Genomic DNA, 19113 nt, shown 5'->3' with positions numbered 1-19113 from the left:
TATGTAGGCGGAATTATTGTAAGAAAGGAAAGTCATCTAAACCCTTAGAAGACACAATATGAATAAAGAAGAAAAACAGTTGAGGGATAAAATGTCTGCTGTTGTCTACTTCCATTTTTTAAAGAAGTAGTTCATATTCAAACTGAAAATTAAGCTATTCCATTTTTGATTAGAAAGTTTTTTTAACATAAAATTAATCTTTTTTGTACAAAATTAATGTTTTAGGTTGAAAATTAGATTCCTTTCTTAAACATTTATTTTGTTCTTGTTAAAGATTTACATTTTAGGTGCAGCTTCGACCATTTGGTTCAGAATTCATATAAATTTCTGAAAATTCCTCTTTTTGGTAAAAACTTAATAGTCTGGGTTGAAAAATTTGACTATTTCATTCAAAGTTGAACTGCTTAATATATATCTTTTGCGAAGAGGCATATTATAGTTAATAATTCGACTCTTTCGTTAAAAATTTAACTGTTTTGTTAAACAAATTTTTTTTGCTTCGAGATTAATTTTCTTAACTGAAAACTGAACTGCTACTTTTTTGTTTGTAAATTCAACTATTTGGTTTGAAATTCCTTCTATATATTTAAGAAAATAAATAGTTTTGACAGTTAATTTCATGTATTGCAAATATAATTTGCAAATCCCGAGGATTGTAGGCTAGAGAAAGGAAAATTCACGTTTATGCATATTTTTTATCATAAGATATGTTTTTATACATATAGCGTTTGATATAACATTCTTTGTTATAAAAGAATTGTACCAATTTATCTTCTTGATCGAAGAATTTTATCTTGCATTCCTAATGAAAGAAATCATCCGAAATTTTTTGGGACTTATATTTCTTTGCAAAACGTTTTAAAAGCATTTTAGTCGTTCCGTAAACTGCGTGATTTGTTATAAATATCATAGATACTGTTTTCGATCTATGAAATGAGTGCGAGCCCTGCATTATATTAAAAAATTTTTTAATAAATTTGGTACTTTAATATTTTCCAGATTACTGATAAATTTTACATCAAAATTTCTATCCCACATTGCCACCAAATTTTGAAATAATTTAATAAAATATCGTCTTTTCTTGAAAATCAGTACCAATTAAAATATTAGAGATTTTCATCGAACAATTTTCGGAAAGCGAATCTTTCGAGCAACTTAAAAGATTTCAAGTACCCGTAAGTTTTGAGTAGCCCAAAACGTTCGAGCGTTGCTGAATCACTTATTTTATATCGTGATTTAAAAGTTAAAGGTTACAGAGATTTTCCCTTAAGTGTTAGTGACAATGTATATGAAAATAAATAAGTGTTTGTTAAATGTTTAATCGACTTATCATTGCTGCAAATTATTTTTTATTACCTATGTCATATGTGCTTAGTTCTTCCCATTTATCAGATAAATCTTCTTTTTCGGAATTGGGTCGAATTCGAGCCAAAGGAACATTAAGTTCATTGCACATAGAGTTCAAAGATTTTTGTATCCGTCGTTCCCATTGTACTTGAGCTTTTTTTAAATAACTTAAATCAGCATCTGCAATCGGAGGTTTTTCCTTTGGCTGCAAAGGCCCCTACAAAACATAAAAAATATCACTGTGATGTAATGTAGGTGTGTTTACTATATGGATATATTTATTTTGTGCACATTTATGACCACTTTGCTTTTTCATAGCGGGACATTTTTTCAAGATCAATATAAAAATGACACTTTCAATACTTTTCAAGATCATGTTTCTATCGCACCAAAAATTCTAAAAGTTCTGAGTCACGTGAATATCTTTTATACACAAGCAACATTTTTTGGCTACAAGATTAGATGAAGTTCTTCGTAAGACGATACTTTTTTCTGCAAAAAAATTATTTTTTTAACAAATGAAAATCTGCTTTAATTTCAATTTAAGAGGAAATTTCAATTGTGTCAAGAAAAATTCGTCTTTCACACAATCAGAGTCCACTTCCCTGAGGTGACAATTTATCTTGAAATTTACGTAAATTTAACCAATCTGCGGATCATGGGGAAATCTACCGAAACCACCTATTTTGGTAAACGTTTCCCAGATAGTAAAATGCGCGCACTGTGCGATGCATGTCACTCGCAAGGTTTGTGGGTTTTCTCGCACTGTGTTAGCGCAGGGAATGGCGTCCTCATATGCAAGACAGCTTCTGCGAACAACATAAGGACTGCACGTCGTGTGTACCGGTACGTATGTAGTGAGTGCACACATTTAGAATGTTAAGAGAGTATATAAATAAAGGACCCCGCACTAAATGTATGGGGAAATGGCTTTCGGTAGATTTAACTGAAACTTTGTAATTTTTAAGGTTATAAGTGCCGGATGAAATATCCATACAAAAATCCAAAAAAATGGACAGTTTTAGCGCTATGTGGCGTTAAGCGCTCAAGATCAGTGAATAAAACGAATTACAACAGATTTTATTACAAAAGCGATGTCAACATAGAAATCATGGTTCAGAGCGTGATCTGTCATATTTTCGCCAACAGCGTTGACTCATTCAGCGCGCTTCTCAAAACGACCAAACGCTAAGCACCCAAGATTTTAACTTGACTAATTAATCACTTCTTTAAAGGAAGAAATGGTACCCAAAGTAACATGAATAACTAGTGCGCACATACCGATAATACCATTATACCCTTCGCAAGAGGGTTGAACGCTAAGCGCTTAAGATCAGAAAATAAAACCAATCCTAGTAACTTGAGAGACAAAAGCGATGTCACTATAAGAATAACGCATCAGAAAGTAGTCAGTAATATGTTTAGCCAAACCAATGAGTTATATTGCGCGCTTCTCGAAACGATCAAACGCTAAGCGCCCAAGATTTCAACTTGACTAAATAATTACTTTTTTAAAGACAGAAATAGTATCCAAAGTAACATTAGTAACTAGTGTGCACATCGATAATAACAGTGTACCCTTCGCATGAGGTCCGAACGCTAAGCGCCCATGATCAGCGAATAGAACCAATCCTAGTAAGTTTAGCGACACAAGCGATGTCTGTATACGAAACACGCATCAAGAAGCGGTCAGTAACATTTTTAGTCAAACCAATGACAATATGAGTCAACACCGTTGACTTATATTGCGCGCTTCTCAGAACGGGCAAACGCTAAGCGCAGAAGATTTGAACTTGACTAAGAAATTACTTTTTCAAAGGCCTTTCACAAAAGAAATGACAGACAAACATACCGTCGTCGATGGAAATAATGAGCGAATGCTGGATGATGAACGACTGTCACTTTTGAAAGCAAAAAGCTCCTATCTGTTCCCTTCTGTATTAATTGTGTTGTATTTCTTATTCCACTTTTGTGTTTAGTTTCTTGTGTTTATTTGTTTTATTTTGTTGTTTCTGAATTTTTCTTTCGTTTTATTAATTAATTCCTCTGCCTTTCAAGACCATCAGAGCTTGTTTCTCTTATGGTTTAAAAATGGCATTCAGAGTTCGAATTAATTGCCATGTGTGCGATAGAGTCTATCAACCAGGACAAATGGCTCGAATTGATGGAAATAATAATCCTGATAGGCAAAACATTGCAATTTTTAGACGCCTTCAACTTCGAAGACCACCACTTGAAGCCGCAAATGAGAGTAGGTTATGTCTCAATTTCAATCAATCGATTCGCAATGAGATAGAGGAGCTCCAACGTGACCCAGGCTGTTTAAGACTGAATGTTCTTACACAAACAAGCAGGCAAACGTGCATGTTCTGTAATGCTGATGTTAATACTGCAAGGCTTTCAATTTAGAGAATTATATGCATTTTGTGATCCTATTCCGCAGTTACATGGATATGGTGCCAGATACGTGAGTAAAAAAGATCTGCTGACTTTCCTTTGCAAAATGCGTCAAGGTTTTTCTGATGAATTTGTAAAAGTGATTTTTCATTATTCGAGCCGGCAAGCTACAAGCAGGACCATTTCTACTGTTAGAGAGTCTTTAATGCAGCGATTTGTGCCTGGTAACAATGCATTTAATGCGATAAGCAGAGAGGAATTTATTGAAAGACATGTGATATCATTCGCCAATGAACTTTATAATCCACAACCACAAATTTCCAGAGCTATTGCTATCATCGATGGAACTTATGCTTAAATGCAGAAGAGCAGTAACTTTCGCGTACTTCAACAGTCATTCTGCAAACATAAAGGACGTTATTGGTAAAACCTGCTCTGGTTATTGTTCCAGACGGATACACACTTGAAATACAAGGACCATATTTTTCTAACTCACGAAACAATGACGCACAAATGCTCATTAACAAATTTGAAAGAGATGTGGAAGGCATTATTTACATTGCAACGCAAGCTTCATGACCCATTGAAAGAATTGTCACTGCGTATTCATCAATATTTGTTTCATGCTCATTCAATGTTCTTTTTTTTAAAAGTAGTATACGCGGCGAGGGGCTGAAACCTCTCGAACACCAACTCGCATGTTGGCTTCACGTGGGGCCCGTGGCCCCTTGTGCAGTCAACTTCATGCTCGTTTGCTTTGGCTCGGTTACGCCCCTTGCCACGAAATATACTATAATATCGCATGTGATATTGCGATTGTAGCATTTTTGTGTCCAAAATAATAAATATATTTCGTTGAAACTTTGGGAAATGATAGAAAATGTTAAAACGAAAATGAATAGCCTGTTTCTGGTTCAAATAATTTACAAAATTATAAAGCCGGTGAAGCAGAAATTAACTTTTGATTATTTAAACCAGACATATGTTTTTAATATCCGTTTTCATCTTTCTTATAGTTTTCTAAAGTTTTAGGATATAATATTTAATATTATGGACACAAACATGCTAATATCCTAAGTCTAACAAGCATCATTGGGTCCACAATAATAAATATTTTTTGACCAAACTTTATGAAACGATGAGAAGCGTGAAAGCTAATTTAAGTAGCCTATTTCTGATTTTAATGAATAAAAAAATGATGTTTCTAATAAAACAGAAATTAAATTTTAATTATGTATTATTGTAGACACAAAGATGCTAATATTGTAATTATAAAATGACGCTGAATTAAATATCCTCTAAAAATCTCTTTTATAAATGATATCATACTACTAGACAGCATTTACAAGATTCAAAGTATGAATATCGTCTACATAGTTTCATTAGATTGTAGGACATACCATTTTAAAAAATGATTTCAATAATCTTTATTAATGTTCCTTTGCCTTAAAATAAGGCATACAAATTTATCTTTAACCTGCATTGGATCTTGCGCCTCTGCATAGATTATTTTTTGTTGCTTAAGATCCAATGGACCTGGACGAACGATAAAATATAATTATATTACAGAAGTTTCACTAATAAACGTGGTGCCCATCTACTAATATCGTGATAAAAAGTTCTGAAACATGGGAAAAAGTACCTCTATCTAAGTGACCAAGAAACGCACTCAGTTCGCATTTAGCAAAACTGATTCGAATATTAAAAATTGTGGTCACCAGAATTTGTAATGCAAGAAAAAATTATCTCCGGCTTGAATGGAGATATTCAGAAGAATCGAGACTTTAAAGAAACAGTTTAATATACTGATAAAGCTCGCACAAATAAAATTTCGGTAAAACGGTATATTTCTCTGTAAATTGCATTCGCATAATTTGCACCTTAATGAGCTTTGCTAAAGTTTTATGAGGGAATAGTACTAAAGAAAAAAGGATGAGGGGTGTCCATTGCCAGGCCGCTCCAAATCACGAAGACTTGAAAAAAGGCAAGCGTACAGAAGCAGACCCCTTTTTTAGTTGTTCCCGTTTGGTGCGACCTGGCAATAGACTCCCATCATCCTTTTTTCTGTACTACTATACCGTCACGATACTTTAGCATAGCACATTTAGGTTGAAATTATGCAAATACAATTTACAGGTAACCATACAGTTTGATAAGGATTTGTATGTTTGCGGTGGTACTGAGAAAGTGTGCAGAGAAAGGTGGTGAGAAGATTTTACGGAGTATGTGTGGAAGGTGTGAGTGGAGTGTGAGGGTGGAAACTTAGTAGGTGAGTAGGGTTGTGAGGGATGAATTGGGGATTTAAAAATTAGTTTTGATAGCAGTTATGGGGTCGGATTTGGCTAAATAGAGAAAGTAAGGTTAGGCTGACAAGACAGCGGAGTAGTTTTGTGGTCAGGAGTTTGGGCGTTCATGGTGAACAAGGGTGGTTCTCGTAGTGCTGAGCGATCTTAGGGGAGAGAAAAGGGTATTTTCAGAGGTTGTCAGGGGTAAAATAGTGCAAAAAAGGGAAATTTTGGGGCGTTAAGCGACAGCGGCCTTAAGAGACATCTGTTGGCTGCAGTAGGTAATTTTTAGCCAACATAGGACTCAATTACCTACGAAAGAGCGGTAGGTGGTCAGCGAGAGTACTAGCAGTGCTGGTATTTGGTAGTTGGTTGCTGGTTCGACGGAAAGGAAATTTCCAACAGGCCCCGACGGCCAAATGTGCGTCGCCCAGCGTCGACTGGCGCGTCAGGAAGAGGGAAAAATCAGAGGGCCTATCTCAACTCAGTCCTGGGAAGGGGGTACCCCTTTGCCTAAACCAAGCTGAAAAAATAAAAAAACTTGACCTTTTAAAGATAAGCCAGAGTGGCTATCATTGCGATAGGCCTGAGATAGTACATAGAGAAATTCGAAATCTGTAAATTAAACAAATATATCCAACTTTGTCCGCTAATCCTGAAAACTAAGAATACTAAGGGGAGTGGGTCATTCCTGACCTAAAAGAATTTTTAAATACTCGAACACATCATGTCATGACAATGGAAACAATCTTTATTTAAATAACGTATATCCCGGTACAATTCGCTGAATTTACTATCCCTGAATTTATATAAGGCGTTATCTAACATAACAATCACGGAAACGTGACTTGCCTAAACAGGATACCAACGCCATCTCAACAAACAATTTTCAAATCGAATTAGAATAAAAAAATGATATTACCGGAAACCAATGCTTTATGAACTTAAGAGGAGAACAAAAAAGGAAGAAACCCAATCTTTCCAGCTTTAAGTAAATCGTGATCAGTTCCCACAAAATGCCGACTACAAATTAACACTGACCACGAGGCGCAACGCGACACAATAAAATCGCATTTCCGGCAACAAAATGAGATTTGACGACAAAACGACCACTGTTAAGCACGGCAAAGAAATCTATCATTCGCGATAATTTTTACCGATAAATTCACCAAAAAAAGGAGAATACACGGTGATATTTGAGCATCATAACCACGGAAATTTAAAACGAAGAAAACCCGAACACTCCGTAGCACTTAGAAGGCTGGCCGAGCGTTTTGCCGGTACTTTTTATTTCTAATTGGCTAATAATAGGCCGCAGAAACCCTCAGACAGAATACAAAACTTGCTTATCCCTTGGTAAAATAATTCTCTCCGAACCATCCTATTGTAAATACCTATATAGGTCACTAATAGGATTCTATATAATGATCCTATAAGTGACCTATATAAGATAATATATAGGGTAACCTATATGGTCAGTGTAGGAGCCACCTATATGAAATGAAACAGCTTCCTGCATAGGATACTTTATAGAATCCTATTAGTGGTCTATATAGGACAGATGATGAACCGGAAGTGTTTCGCAGTAGTTGTCTATAGCAGATACAGCTGCGTAGTATTTATTTTTGACTATGGAATTTCTTAGTAGTAGGAACCTGTATAGGTTCTTATATGCATTCTAACGTAGGACAAAGGAATCCATACCCTTACCATAGAAGCATTTAGGATTCTATAAAGGATCATAGGCAGGAAGCTGTTTCATTTCCTATAGGTGGCACCTATACTGACCTATATAGGTAACCCTATATATGATCCTATATAGGTAACCCTATATATGATCCTATATAGGTAACCCTATATATGATCCTCATATAGAATCCTATTAATGACCTTTACAGGCACCTATATCGGTATTTGCAGTACGACATCCCAGGTCTATTTTTCATTATTTATAAATTGGCGAATAATCAATACGATACAAAATTTTCTTTAGTTCCCACCACAAGGTTAATATTCGGAAGTCCGGAACAAGAGTGTCGTAGCGCGCTTAATCTAATGACAGGCTCGCTTGGTAGTCCCTCGCTGTTGCGCCAATCAAAACGCAGTACCGCTTGGCGTAACGTTATCCAACAACCGTTGACTCCATTATCCTCGGTGACCGCCATCTTGCAGGGAGGGGGAAGAGGACAGTTTTGCCGGCAAAATGTAGAGAAGGCCTCATTAATAAAATAATTTGGTGGGTTTGAGTGGAACCCTTTTTCACAACGTTTAGTACCACTCGAAACCCACCGAAAGAGATAGAAATACTTATTCGTGTTTGATAATGGAATGCTAGACGGTAGCGCCCTCTGCCATTTCCGGGGATCCCGATATGTTGATTTCTGAAAGGTGGCCATTTCATTTTTGGTTCCCTTTCCCTTCGTGATTTGAGTGGTTCCACAGTCCAACATGACGATTTGTATGCGAAGTTCATGGGCCAGAAAGAGACAACCGATTTTCACTAGCAACACGTTTCTTTCTACTTCCCGGTACTCTTCTTTTCCCTTTGGTTTGGTCCGTCTATAGGATAGAGTAGGATAGACTGCTTACGCCATTCTGAGCTCCCTTTCCATCCTGCGGATGGGATCGCCTCGCGGATAACGGCTTGTAATAGTTTTGGTGGTTAGATCATGAAGGCCCCCCCCCCCCCTGACAGCTTCTCTCGCTCGAAGTCATCGGAGTTAGACGTTAGATGTTTACATAAAAAAAGAAGAAAAAAGAAATGAATATAAATAAAGAGTCGCAGGAGTGCCGAAAGTGCTCCTATGGAGTGTGACTCTCGTTTCTAACCCGCAAGTGAAGCGAAGGAGGTGAATTGTACCGGCAAGATGAGGGAGATTATGTCACCTCTCATTAAAAAGTGACAGATGAAATTTACCCTGTCACACCCTTTAAAAAAGCGTACGGATGCGTGGGTTACCCCCCTCCCCATAAAAATGAAGGGGGTAGAGGTGGACAATACAGGAGGCGCTCAGGATGAAGAGGAAAGTAAGGGTTAGTATGAACATTTTAACAGGGTTAGGGGTGGATTAGAGGGTGGAGTTTATGGGGAGCGTGGGGGCAGAACGTGCAAATAATTGTAGAAAAGATAGGAGGGGTAACGTTTAAGTTTGTGATTGTGTACAATAAGAATGGGATGGAAAGCATTAAATGAAGGGTAAAAGACTCATTAGGAAAGAGAGATAAGGGTATGCTGGTACTGGGGGGGGGCTCTAATGCGAGAATTGGAGATGAAAGTGGCCTATGCCGGGAAGAGAAGAGCTTCAAAAGAAAATCGAAGGATGAGATAATAAATAAAGAGGGGGAGATTCTCAGAGATTGGATGGAGGACAGAGGCTGGGTGGTGGCGAATGGTATGGTAACAGTGGACGAAGAGGGAGAATTCACGTATGTAAATAAAATGGGGGGAATCCGTGATAGACTATGAGATCATGAATATGCAAGGATGAGACGAGACAGAGAAATTCGCAGTGGAAAGAAGGGTGGAATCAGACCATCAGCTATTAAGTTTGTGGATAAAAGGGGAGGGTGGCGGAAGGCAAGGTGGGTAAGATGGGTCGTCAGAGGAGATGGTAGCATGGGAGAGAGAGGCAATAGATAAGTATTAGGACCAGTTGGGAAACGTAAGCTTTGAGGGTATTCGGGGGAAGAAATATGGGGAAATCTGCAAGAGAAAGTGAAAGGGCCTGTATAAAAGAAGGTATTTACAAAGATGAAGAAAGGCAAAGGAGAAAAGGAAAAAGAGCAGGGAGAGGAGTTGAGAAGTGTTCAGACAGAAGGGGAAATTTAATTATTAGATTTAGGAAACGCAGTGTAGAGATAAGTGACAAGACAGGGAGTGGCGAATGAAGGGAATTTTTTAAATATTAATTTCAGGGATCAGATACATGGAAGAGAGATAAGAGGATTAGAAGAACGAGGGAATTAGATTGAAAAGAAGCTAAATGACGAGGGGATAGAGTAGCAGATAAGGAAGTTGAAAAGGTCTAAGGCAGCAGGGCTGGACGGGATAGAGAAAGAAGCGTAGCTGTTTAGCACACAAGGCGTAAGGGAAAAACTGAAGGGGTGGTGAAAAAATGTTTAGAGAGAGGAAGAATTTCCGGAAGGTTTGAGGGAGGGGTTGATCTTAACACTGTGAAGAAAAAGAGATAGGGAGAGGCAGGAAAATTGTAAAGGAATTACGTGAATGAATACGGCATACAAAATATACCCGATGGCGATGGCAGATAGGCTGCGGAAGGATATTGAGGGGAAAGAAATACTGCCGAAAACGAAAGCGGGCTTTAGGAAAGGAAGGAGTACAATTAACAATATTTAAATCTTGCAGCACGTGGTGGATAGAGGTTTAGCTAAAAAGGGTTCAAAAGTGTACGCGTTCTTTTGTAGATCTAAAAGGCAATTTTAATTGCATATATGGAAAGTAAGCTAGCGAACGGAGTGGTAGAAGGAGTTAGGGTAGGGGGAGTGAGGATATGATCAGTCGCATATGCAGATGACATAGTGCTGCTAACAAAGAGTAAAGAGGCTTTAAAGGAAATGTTGAAAAGGTTGATAAGATACTTAGATAAAAATGGGTTAGAGTTAAATGCGGAAAAGTCTAAGCTTATGGTTTTCAGCAAAGGAGATGAGAGAAATAAGGGGGATGAGTGGAACTGGAATGGAAAAGCGGTACAGGAGATAAAAGTGTTTGTGTACCTGCGCTTCCTGTTTCGGAGGAATGATGGAGTGGCTGGTCATATAAAAAAGAGAGTGAGGAGGGCAAATGTCGTGACGAGGCAGGTCTGGGAGGCGTGTGGGTGAAAGGTAAGTGAGGCGTTAAATAGAATACAGCAGAGGTATGTAAAGTGGACACTAGGGTCGGCAAGGAATACGCCCAACTATATTGTCAGGAGGGAGACCGGAAGTACGAATTTAGGGATTATAACGGGGAGTTACGCGTGTAATTATAAGAAGAAATTTTTGGAAGAGGGGGGAAGTAAGCTGGTTATGGAGTGTTGGTGGGAAAAGGAGAACAGACGTAGGGTGCGAAAATAGAGGTGAAAAGGAAAAGTTATTTTAGAATGAATGGAATGCAGATAGTTGAAGTGAGAAGGATGCACGAGCAAGGAAGAAAAGTATATGAGATGGTTAGAAAGAATGGCATAGAGGGAGACAAGGCAGAAGAAGTGGAGAGCATAAGAGGGGCAATGTTTAACGGGAACTATGTATGAATTATGTCAAGGGAGAAGGCACAATATTTGTGTCAGAAAGGAAATCAAGGAAGTCAGGAACTTATAGCGAGGATAAGATGCGGGTGCATGGAGAAGTATAATAGGCTCTGGCTTCCTAGTGAAAAGAGGATGTGTGAATTGTGCGGGAAGGAGGATACAAAAGTGGAGTACTGGTTCGAGGAGTATAAAGAGGTGGAAGGGAGTGAGATAAGCATGGAGGTATTGTTGCATGAAAGGGGGACAGAAGGGCAGTAGCATGGGTGAAAGGCGTGTTGGATACGATCGAGAAGAAGAGAAGAAACAGGACTGCAGGAAGAAAGATTGTAAATAGGAAAGGAAGAAGGTGTAACAAGACTATAAATATTGTAAATAGTAGATAATTATTACGTATTAGCCGCGGAGGCAGAGGCTGCAATGCGAGGCAAAACGAGAAAATAACGACATGCGTGCGAGGCGAAGCGAAGCGAGGAAGACTAGGCTATAAAATCGAGCGGCTTAGAGATAAGGTGTGAATGAATGTTGTAATGAAATTGTAAGAAAATTTTGTAAAAAGGGGAAGTGTAAGCAAGTCATTTTTTAAGGCCAGCAGGCCGAAAAATAAACGTTTATCTATCTACAATTTTATCGACTTTTTATTGGTTCGAGCTTTATCAGTATACTAAACTCTTTCTTTTAAATCTTGATTCGTCTTTATATCTGAATTGAAGCCGGAGTTATTATTTTTTGGCAATAACAACTCTGTTAACCACAGTTTTTAATATTTTTTAATTTTCAAAGTTGGGCTCGATTTACAAATAGACAAGTAATCCACTTAAATTTTTTTCAATTTTTATGGTTAGTTTTGCGACTTTAGGAACGGCTGAAAGTTGACTTTCAAAATATAGACTTCGTCAACAGTGATTTTCTCCAGATTTGTCGCTCTTACAAGAACAAGAAGATTTTCATCGAGATACGAGAAACTTCATTTAACAGTTAAAACGATTCCGAATCAGCTTTGCTAAACACGAAGTCAGTGCGATTTTTTGTCACTGAAATGGAACTACTATTTCCCAAATGTCAGAACTTTCTGTCCCGATATTAGTTTATGTCATTACAACCTTTAGCGCACAATAGCCCCTCCCAGATGTTGTAGGTACTAGTGCCGAAAGTAAGTATAAGAAATGATTAAATAATTTAATAATTACAATTACAATAATCTTCTTCGTTCCACAGTAAAAAGAAAGTGTTAATGAAGCACCAATATCCGGGCACCATATACCTGCAACAGAAATTACCCTTGCGGTGTGAATGCTGCACCGTAATGTGGGGTACAAATTCTCAATCATTTGCGGTATGAAGTTTCCATCACTTATGGTACGAAGTCTTAGGGTAGGACCTGTCCGCTTCTTGGGGTACGAAATGAAAAACGTCATTATCGACGCATAATCTACGTGTTCGTAACTTCTTAAATACTTTTTAAGATTTGAAATAGCCATGTTTAAATGCATTGTTTATTATTTTGAGACCTTTGGTAATTGTATGTCATGGTCATTGAAGCTTAGCCGTTGCGTTGTTCGCACTTTGTAACATTGAGCCATTAGGTATTTCAGATTAGGTGGGGATATCCAAGATGTCTGCACGCTGAGGGGCAAACAATACCAAATACGTGGGACTAAACTTTATTTTTATACTAACTTGGAAAATAATTATTTTTCGCCATAAGTGTATTCAGACTATTTAACTATTTTATAACTATTTAATTGAATAATAAAATTGATATGTTTTTTGTAAATGTGAAAAATATCTTTTCTCAAGTTGTAAACTAAATTAAGTTTTATCCTCTGGGATTTGTATCATTGCTTGGCCCTCATTGTACAGACATCTTGCCAGCTGACGTCAGAACTTGAAATACTTAATATTAGAAATCTTAACGCATATATAACTGAAGGGAACCCGGCAATGGCAGATTTATTGGCAAAATAAAAGAGACAGACTATGAGTTAGCGGGATAAGTTATCTCTCGCGCAGCGATCTGATCGTCTGTTTACCGCTTCCATCTAAATAAAGGTTAAATAGTTTACATGTATACGCAAGTAAGCAGCTATTTATGGAGCAATATTGAAAATATCAATCACGTTGATGTGCGAGAGAGATAGCTTATCCCCCAGCCCCAGTCAGTGGTGGCAGAACGCGAATATCTTTGGCGTGTGCAGTAGTTATTCCTGTGTATTTTTAGGTTATGTAAGGCCATGTGTCAATTTAAAAATACACAAGAATCACCACTGCGAGTGCTCGAGATATCCGCGTTTGCTCACACTATAACTTTTTATCTTCAATAATACGTACCTTAATAAGAAAACACAGTGGAGCATAGGCATGTTAAGATTACTAGAAAAGTAGAGCATATGGATGCTAAATTCCCCACGCATGAAGTTGTTCGATATTTAAGATGAAAAGGTCTTTCTATACGCGTAATAATATCCTCAGATTTAACTGATTTAAAAAAAAGACATTAGAAAAACGTACAAATTCAATTTGATGAAAATAAAAACTATTTGATAATAATAATAATAATAATAATAAGTTTAACTTCATTAATTAAAAAAATACTTATTTAAATTAGAATTAAAAATACGAGAACTGAATCTACAATAATTTAGGCGCTATAAAACTATTCAATTTAAATAATAATTTATTTTTTGTCAATATGAACATTTTTATTCAATTCTCGTACTATTTTTCGCGTAATTATTTACATAAAAGTAACAGAACCTCGATTTGAACTTCTCGCCAACAAAATACGTAAATTTATATTTATAAATCGAGCATTGAACCTTTTTTGGCAATAAATGATGCCTTCAAAAATATAATAAACATTCCAAACATTCATGCGTTAGAAAGAGAGATTCGATAAACTAGATTAGTGGGCATCGGAATCCCACCCCTGGTAATTTCAATCATGCTCATACCTCAAAGCCTAGTTTCACAAAGTGGTGTCCGCATACCTTCAACTTTTTGTAAGACCATGGCATGCTTGACAACAGCTGCCAAAATTTCAAAACACTAATATCTGACCTTTTGTACCCTACCTTGTAGCTATTTCATACCCTACATACTCGTTATGTCGTACCCCAAGTTCGAGAGATATTTGAATCCCTACCGAGGTATAGTGAATGCTGTTATAATTTTACCTGCAACAAAATATACCCCCAAGTTTTAACTGTATCAAAAATTTACCCCTTTAATTAAACAATCATAATTTTATTTTTTTAAATCATCTCTCTGGAAGTATACCTATATTGTTAAAATTTGGTCTTTTTTTGCTTAAAAAATTCCACATTTCGGTGGAAAAATAAATCATTTTGTTGAAAAAGAATGTGGAAAAAAAATGTTAAATAATGTGATGTTAAGTCAATTGTGTGAGGTTATGTTTATAAATTATAATAAATATTTTACTTACCGCCAAAGATGAATTGAAGTGTCACTGTGTACAAAAGGTGCCTGCTTCACGATTTTAATGGTCTTGAAAGAGGTAAACATATTAAATCGCATGCATATAGCATATTTATGAAACTTATAGCTTACAAAATGTAATAAAAGCCCTAAGAAGACCTCTTTAAAGATAGCACTGCCATTTTTGAAAATTAAATTGAAAAGTGTCCTATAATTAAGAGCTCATTTAGGGGTTTTAGGGGCCGGAAGTTTTGAATTTTGGGCTCTGCAATTTTTTATAACAAGGGGTTCGTGCGCTGACTTCACATGATGCTAGCACCGCCACACCAGTAAATTTGAAACTATTCCATCAATATAATTCAGGTTTTTTCAGATATTAAGGGCTCATTTAAGCCTAGCGATCCCGCTAGACTCAATCCTGCGTTATTTTTCATTTCTTTTTCTGAACGATGCGCGCTCTGGTTTCAGAAGTGAAGCTGGCACTGATAAACCTATAACTATTTTTTTTTTAATTTAAAAAACAATTTGCGCGCTGACTTCACATGAATCTAGCACCACACAGTGTTTGGAAAATCCAAAAAACTGGCCAGATATGAAGGTGCTAACGGAATTCCATAATTTTTGTTATACTTACGTTTCCGAGGTCGCCGATAACGATATTAGATTCAGATTTTAGACATTCAAAATACCCGATCCAATATGGCCGATAAATTTTTGGAAAATTTATCGACTCTTTTTTAAAATCTGTATACTTACGTTTTCGAGGTCGCTGATTACGATAGTCAATTCAGATTTACAAAATCCTGCATTGAATATGGCCGACAAATTTTGGGAGAAGTCATTCAATCTTCTTAAAACTCGGTATACTTTCTTTTCGAGGTCGATGATTAAGATACTCAATTCAGATTTTCGAAATTCAAAATGGTGCATCCCACATGGCAAACAAAGTTTAATATACTTGTGTTTTTAAGATCACTGAGCACGTACACTATTCGTCCAATAAGACGACCTCCGGAAAGACGACCTGCTCAACATAACGATGGGTGAGCGCTCAATGAAACGACGGCGGAAGCCGTACCTCTATCTCCTCCACTTTCTTCTCTGCAATACACACGATCTAATGTTTCACTAAGCACGTAAGTTCGCTCTACACTATTTCTAGACATTAATTTGATTTTCTACACATTTATTCTCAGTTCTTATGTCTGATTATATTATTTCATGCATGAAAATTACTAACACAATGCACAATATACCAAAAGTAAACTATAATATAATTATTCCACCAAGCAATTGTAAGCCTTCTTGAGAAAAAGACTTTAGTTTTCTTGAAGGAAGTTTCCGTAAACTAGTAATCATAAAACTGATATTGAAAAAATGTTCATGAAAAAAACGAATTTTTGTCTCGAAAAATGCCCCATTAATGCATTTGTTTATCATATTAACGATAGTAATATTAAGACGAAATTCCTTCATCATCATATTTTTGTTATCCAATTTTCATTCAAAATAACTTGAAAGGCGTAAATTATGTTGAATTGCAGAAAACATTCTTTCAATAAATAATTTGTTTACAAAAATTGTATTTTATTATTATATAATTTTGAAACATCTTTAGCTAATGTTACTCCATAAAACTTAGACGATTTTAGCCATTTTCCTGTTATTGACGAGCACTGGGAACGTCAACCAAGAAAAATTGCAATTTTTTTCGTCATATTTGTTTATTTATTTAAAAAAATTGAAAGCGTAATTTAAAATCCAGGCTCAAAAAATCTCTTAGAAATCTTATCAGCATCTTCTCGATTTTTGTTTGTCCAAATCAGTCAATATTGGTGAGCTGTACTGTCCGCATAGAATAGTCTACAACAATGATGAAGAACGTCCCATACAACGACGTCCAATACTCATTTATCCACATATATTATTTCGCGAATTTTTAGATAAACGTCTTTCAGGTACTATGCAGGTTTTCATTAGACAGAAGGTCAGCATTAGGTCAGCGTTTTCGATTTTCCGACCACTGTGCGCCGCCACAACTGTAACTTCGAAACTATTCACTGAATCTTATAGAAGTTTTTCAGAAATAAAGGGCTCATTTAAGGCTGTTGATCTCCGGTAGGCCGAATTCCGCAGTCCGTTTAGTTTTTTCTTTAACATTGCGCTCTCTGGTTTCACATGTGAAGCTAGCACCGCCACACACATAACCTTAAAACCAGAGCTGCAATCAATCCGAGAATGTTATAAAATGGTCTAAAACACCTAAAAAGGAAAAGGTCAATCGAAATTTTTTAAAGTGTTTATTAAAAAAACTGTGCTAGTTAGCGATCAAATTTCAAAGTTCTCTAGACGAAACTTTCAAATACTCATTAAAAATTATATTTTGTTTTATTTAAAAAAGTCGTGAAATGGTCTAAAACGCGAAGAAATGAAATATTGCACAAAGAAAAATAGAAATCGATTTAAATCATTTATTTAAATATCATTTAATTCATATTCCCGTAAAAAGTTTATTTATTTCACATATATATGCAGTTGCATAATAATTTTTAAAAATTAAAAAGATTGAAAAAATGATTGTTTTAAATTTTTTGAGTTGTGGCTTATGAGGGTGCTTTTTTCATTGGCTTTGATTACTGTAAGTATAGAGTAACGGTTAAAACACCTGAATGCTCAGTAATAGGTTTAAATATAAACGTAGGTTCAAAACTCCGCAGCGTTAAAATTTTCTTTCTAGTCATTTTTTTAATGTAATATATGTATTCATTCTGAGTAGTGTCCTTATTATCTACAAATGAAATACTGCCAATCAATTAATATTTATTTTTTAAATACATTTCTTGTCATATCTATAAATTATAGCAGCAGTAGGTATCAAAATTAACTAAACAGTTTGAATGAAATAAATATTTTTGTAATTATAAATAATCTTTGAAATGTATGCAGTCGTATTCTCATAAATGAATAAAGTGAATGTATCATAAAAAATCGGATGATGTCTTATTATTTTTAAAGTTAAGCCCGTTATTTTCGTACACCAGCTGTTTTTCAGTATAGAACCATTACTGGTATACAGAATGACGCCAGTACTTCCCAAATACTGACCCAGTACAGATATGCAGTGCTGGGAATCTGGCAATCAGTATTGGGCTAGTACTGTGCAAGTGGTGTATATCCACCTGGGAAGTAAGGGACTTCTAAATCATATCCGGATTTATATATCTTTTCAGAAAATTGTGAATTGCAGAGTGCAACTTAGACTAGTATGCATGTTGAGGTTTAAAAATCATTTTATATTCATGAGCCTCATCCATATATGCATACGCATACATACCTACACATAAATATACATACATAATCATACATGCTCAAAATTTGTTTCGTTTCTAGCATAACAAATTATTTTTAATTAATTGGTTGTGCAGCCACAGAGGCAGTATGAAAGTCAAAATTTTGAAAATGATAAGAAGGGGGGGGGGCGATGATAGGGCTCGGCAAATTAAAGGAAAATAGGGCCTTCCTGGCAAACATAGGACGCTATTCAATAGTCTGCTTCCAGCGAAATCACGGTAAAATTTCAGCCACAACCACGTCTCACAACCATGATATAGGTGGTTACAATATGCAAAGGAATCAATACGACGATCCAGCAAAAGCCTCGTGCACCCTAAGAACACGGAGTGACCCAAGGACAACCGCCTTCTGCATTTCTCCCGCAAGTGTTCTAGCATATTGTTGAAACGCAGGGATGCTTTCTAGGCTATTAGCAAGTGAAAGCTTGGCACCTCCAAGAGCGCCGATGATAAGGGCGATCAGTTTAACAGAATATTCCGGGTACAATCGTTGCAACTCCCTTATAAGGTCTCGATACCTCTCTTTCTTTTCATTCTCCTTGGCTATGATGTTTTTGTCAGCTGGTGCCGAAAATTCGATAACGAACATGGTTCTCTTCTCGAAGTCAAGAAGAACCATGTCAGGCCTCGAGTGAGCAACAGAAACAATTGTCGAGAATATAAAGTTCCAGTATATACGGCACTTTACATTCTCGACAATTGACTCAATTTCCCTAGGAGCATTTAGAGGAGCGATATTAAGGTGAATGCCGTAGGAGTGACAGAGATGGTAATAAAGCACTCTTAGTGCCGCATTGTGCCTTTGAATGTAGGTTGTTCCCGCGTGTGTTGGACAACTAGATAGTATGTGAGCTAAATGCTCGGGCTGTGCATGGCACGCCCTGCAGCTATCATCGGGAATGTCTTGCCTCAAAATGTGGCGACGGTATGTTAAGGTGGAAATGACAGCGTCTTGGCATGCAAAAATGAAACCCTCTGTACCAGACTTCAATCCGGGCGATTCAAGGAAAGCAAACGTTAGCTCACAAGACATTGACTGATCCTTCACAT

General features: G+C 36.6%; 1 protein-coding gene and 1 long non-coding RNA gene across 4 annotated transcripts in view; one reads left to right on the top strand and one right to left on the bottom strand.

Moving 5' to 3' along the window:
* Positions 1–19113, bottom strand: part of LOC117168944 (TBC1 domain family member 19-like) — a 250123-nt gene that overhangs the window by 67903 nt on the left and 163107 nt on the right. For both annotated transcript variants that reach the window (XM_033354938.1, XM_033354937.1), the window contains one exon: positions 1357–1564. In XM_033354938.1, coding sequence (XP_033210829.1) covers positions 1357–1564 — 208 coding nt within the window. The remainder of the gene's footprint in view (positions 1–1356; positions 1565–19113) is intronic.
* LOC117168945 lies at positions 14349–17141 on the top strand. Of its 2 annotated transcripts, none has more exons than XR_004466589.1 (3): positions 14349–14421; positions 15682–15846; positions 16537–17141. It is a non-coding gene; the product is annotated as an uncharacterized LOC117168945 (long non-coding RNA). The 2 variants fall into 2 exon arrangements; XR_004466588.1 differs by lacking the exon at positions 14349–14421 and adding an exon at positions 14639–14789.

The sequence above is a fragment of the Belonocnema kinseyi genome, chromosome 3, assembly GCF_010883055.1.
Source record: "Belonocnema kinseyi isolate 2016_QV_RU_SX_M_011 chromosome 3, B_treatae_v1, whole genome shotgun sequence".
NCBI classification, from domain to species: Eukaryota; Metazoa; Arthropoda; class Insecta; order Hymenoptera; family Cynipidae; genus Belonocnema; species Belonocnema kinseyi.
This window is presented reverse-complemented; position numbering and strand designations above follow the sequence as displayed.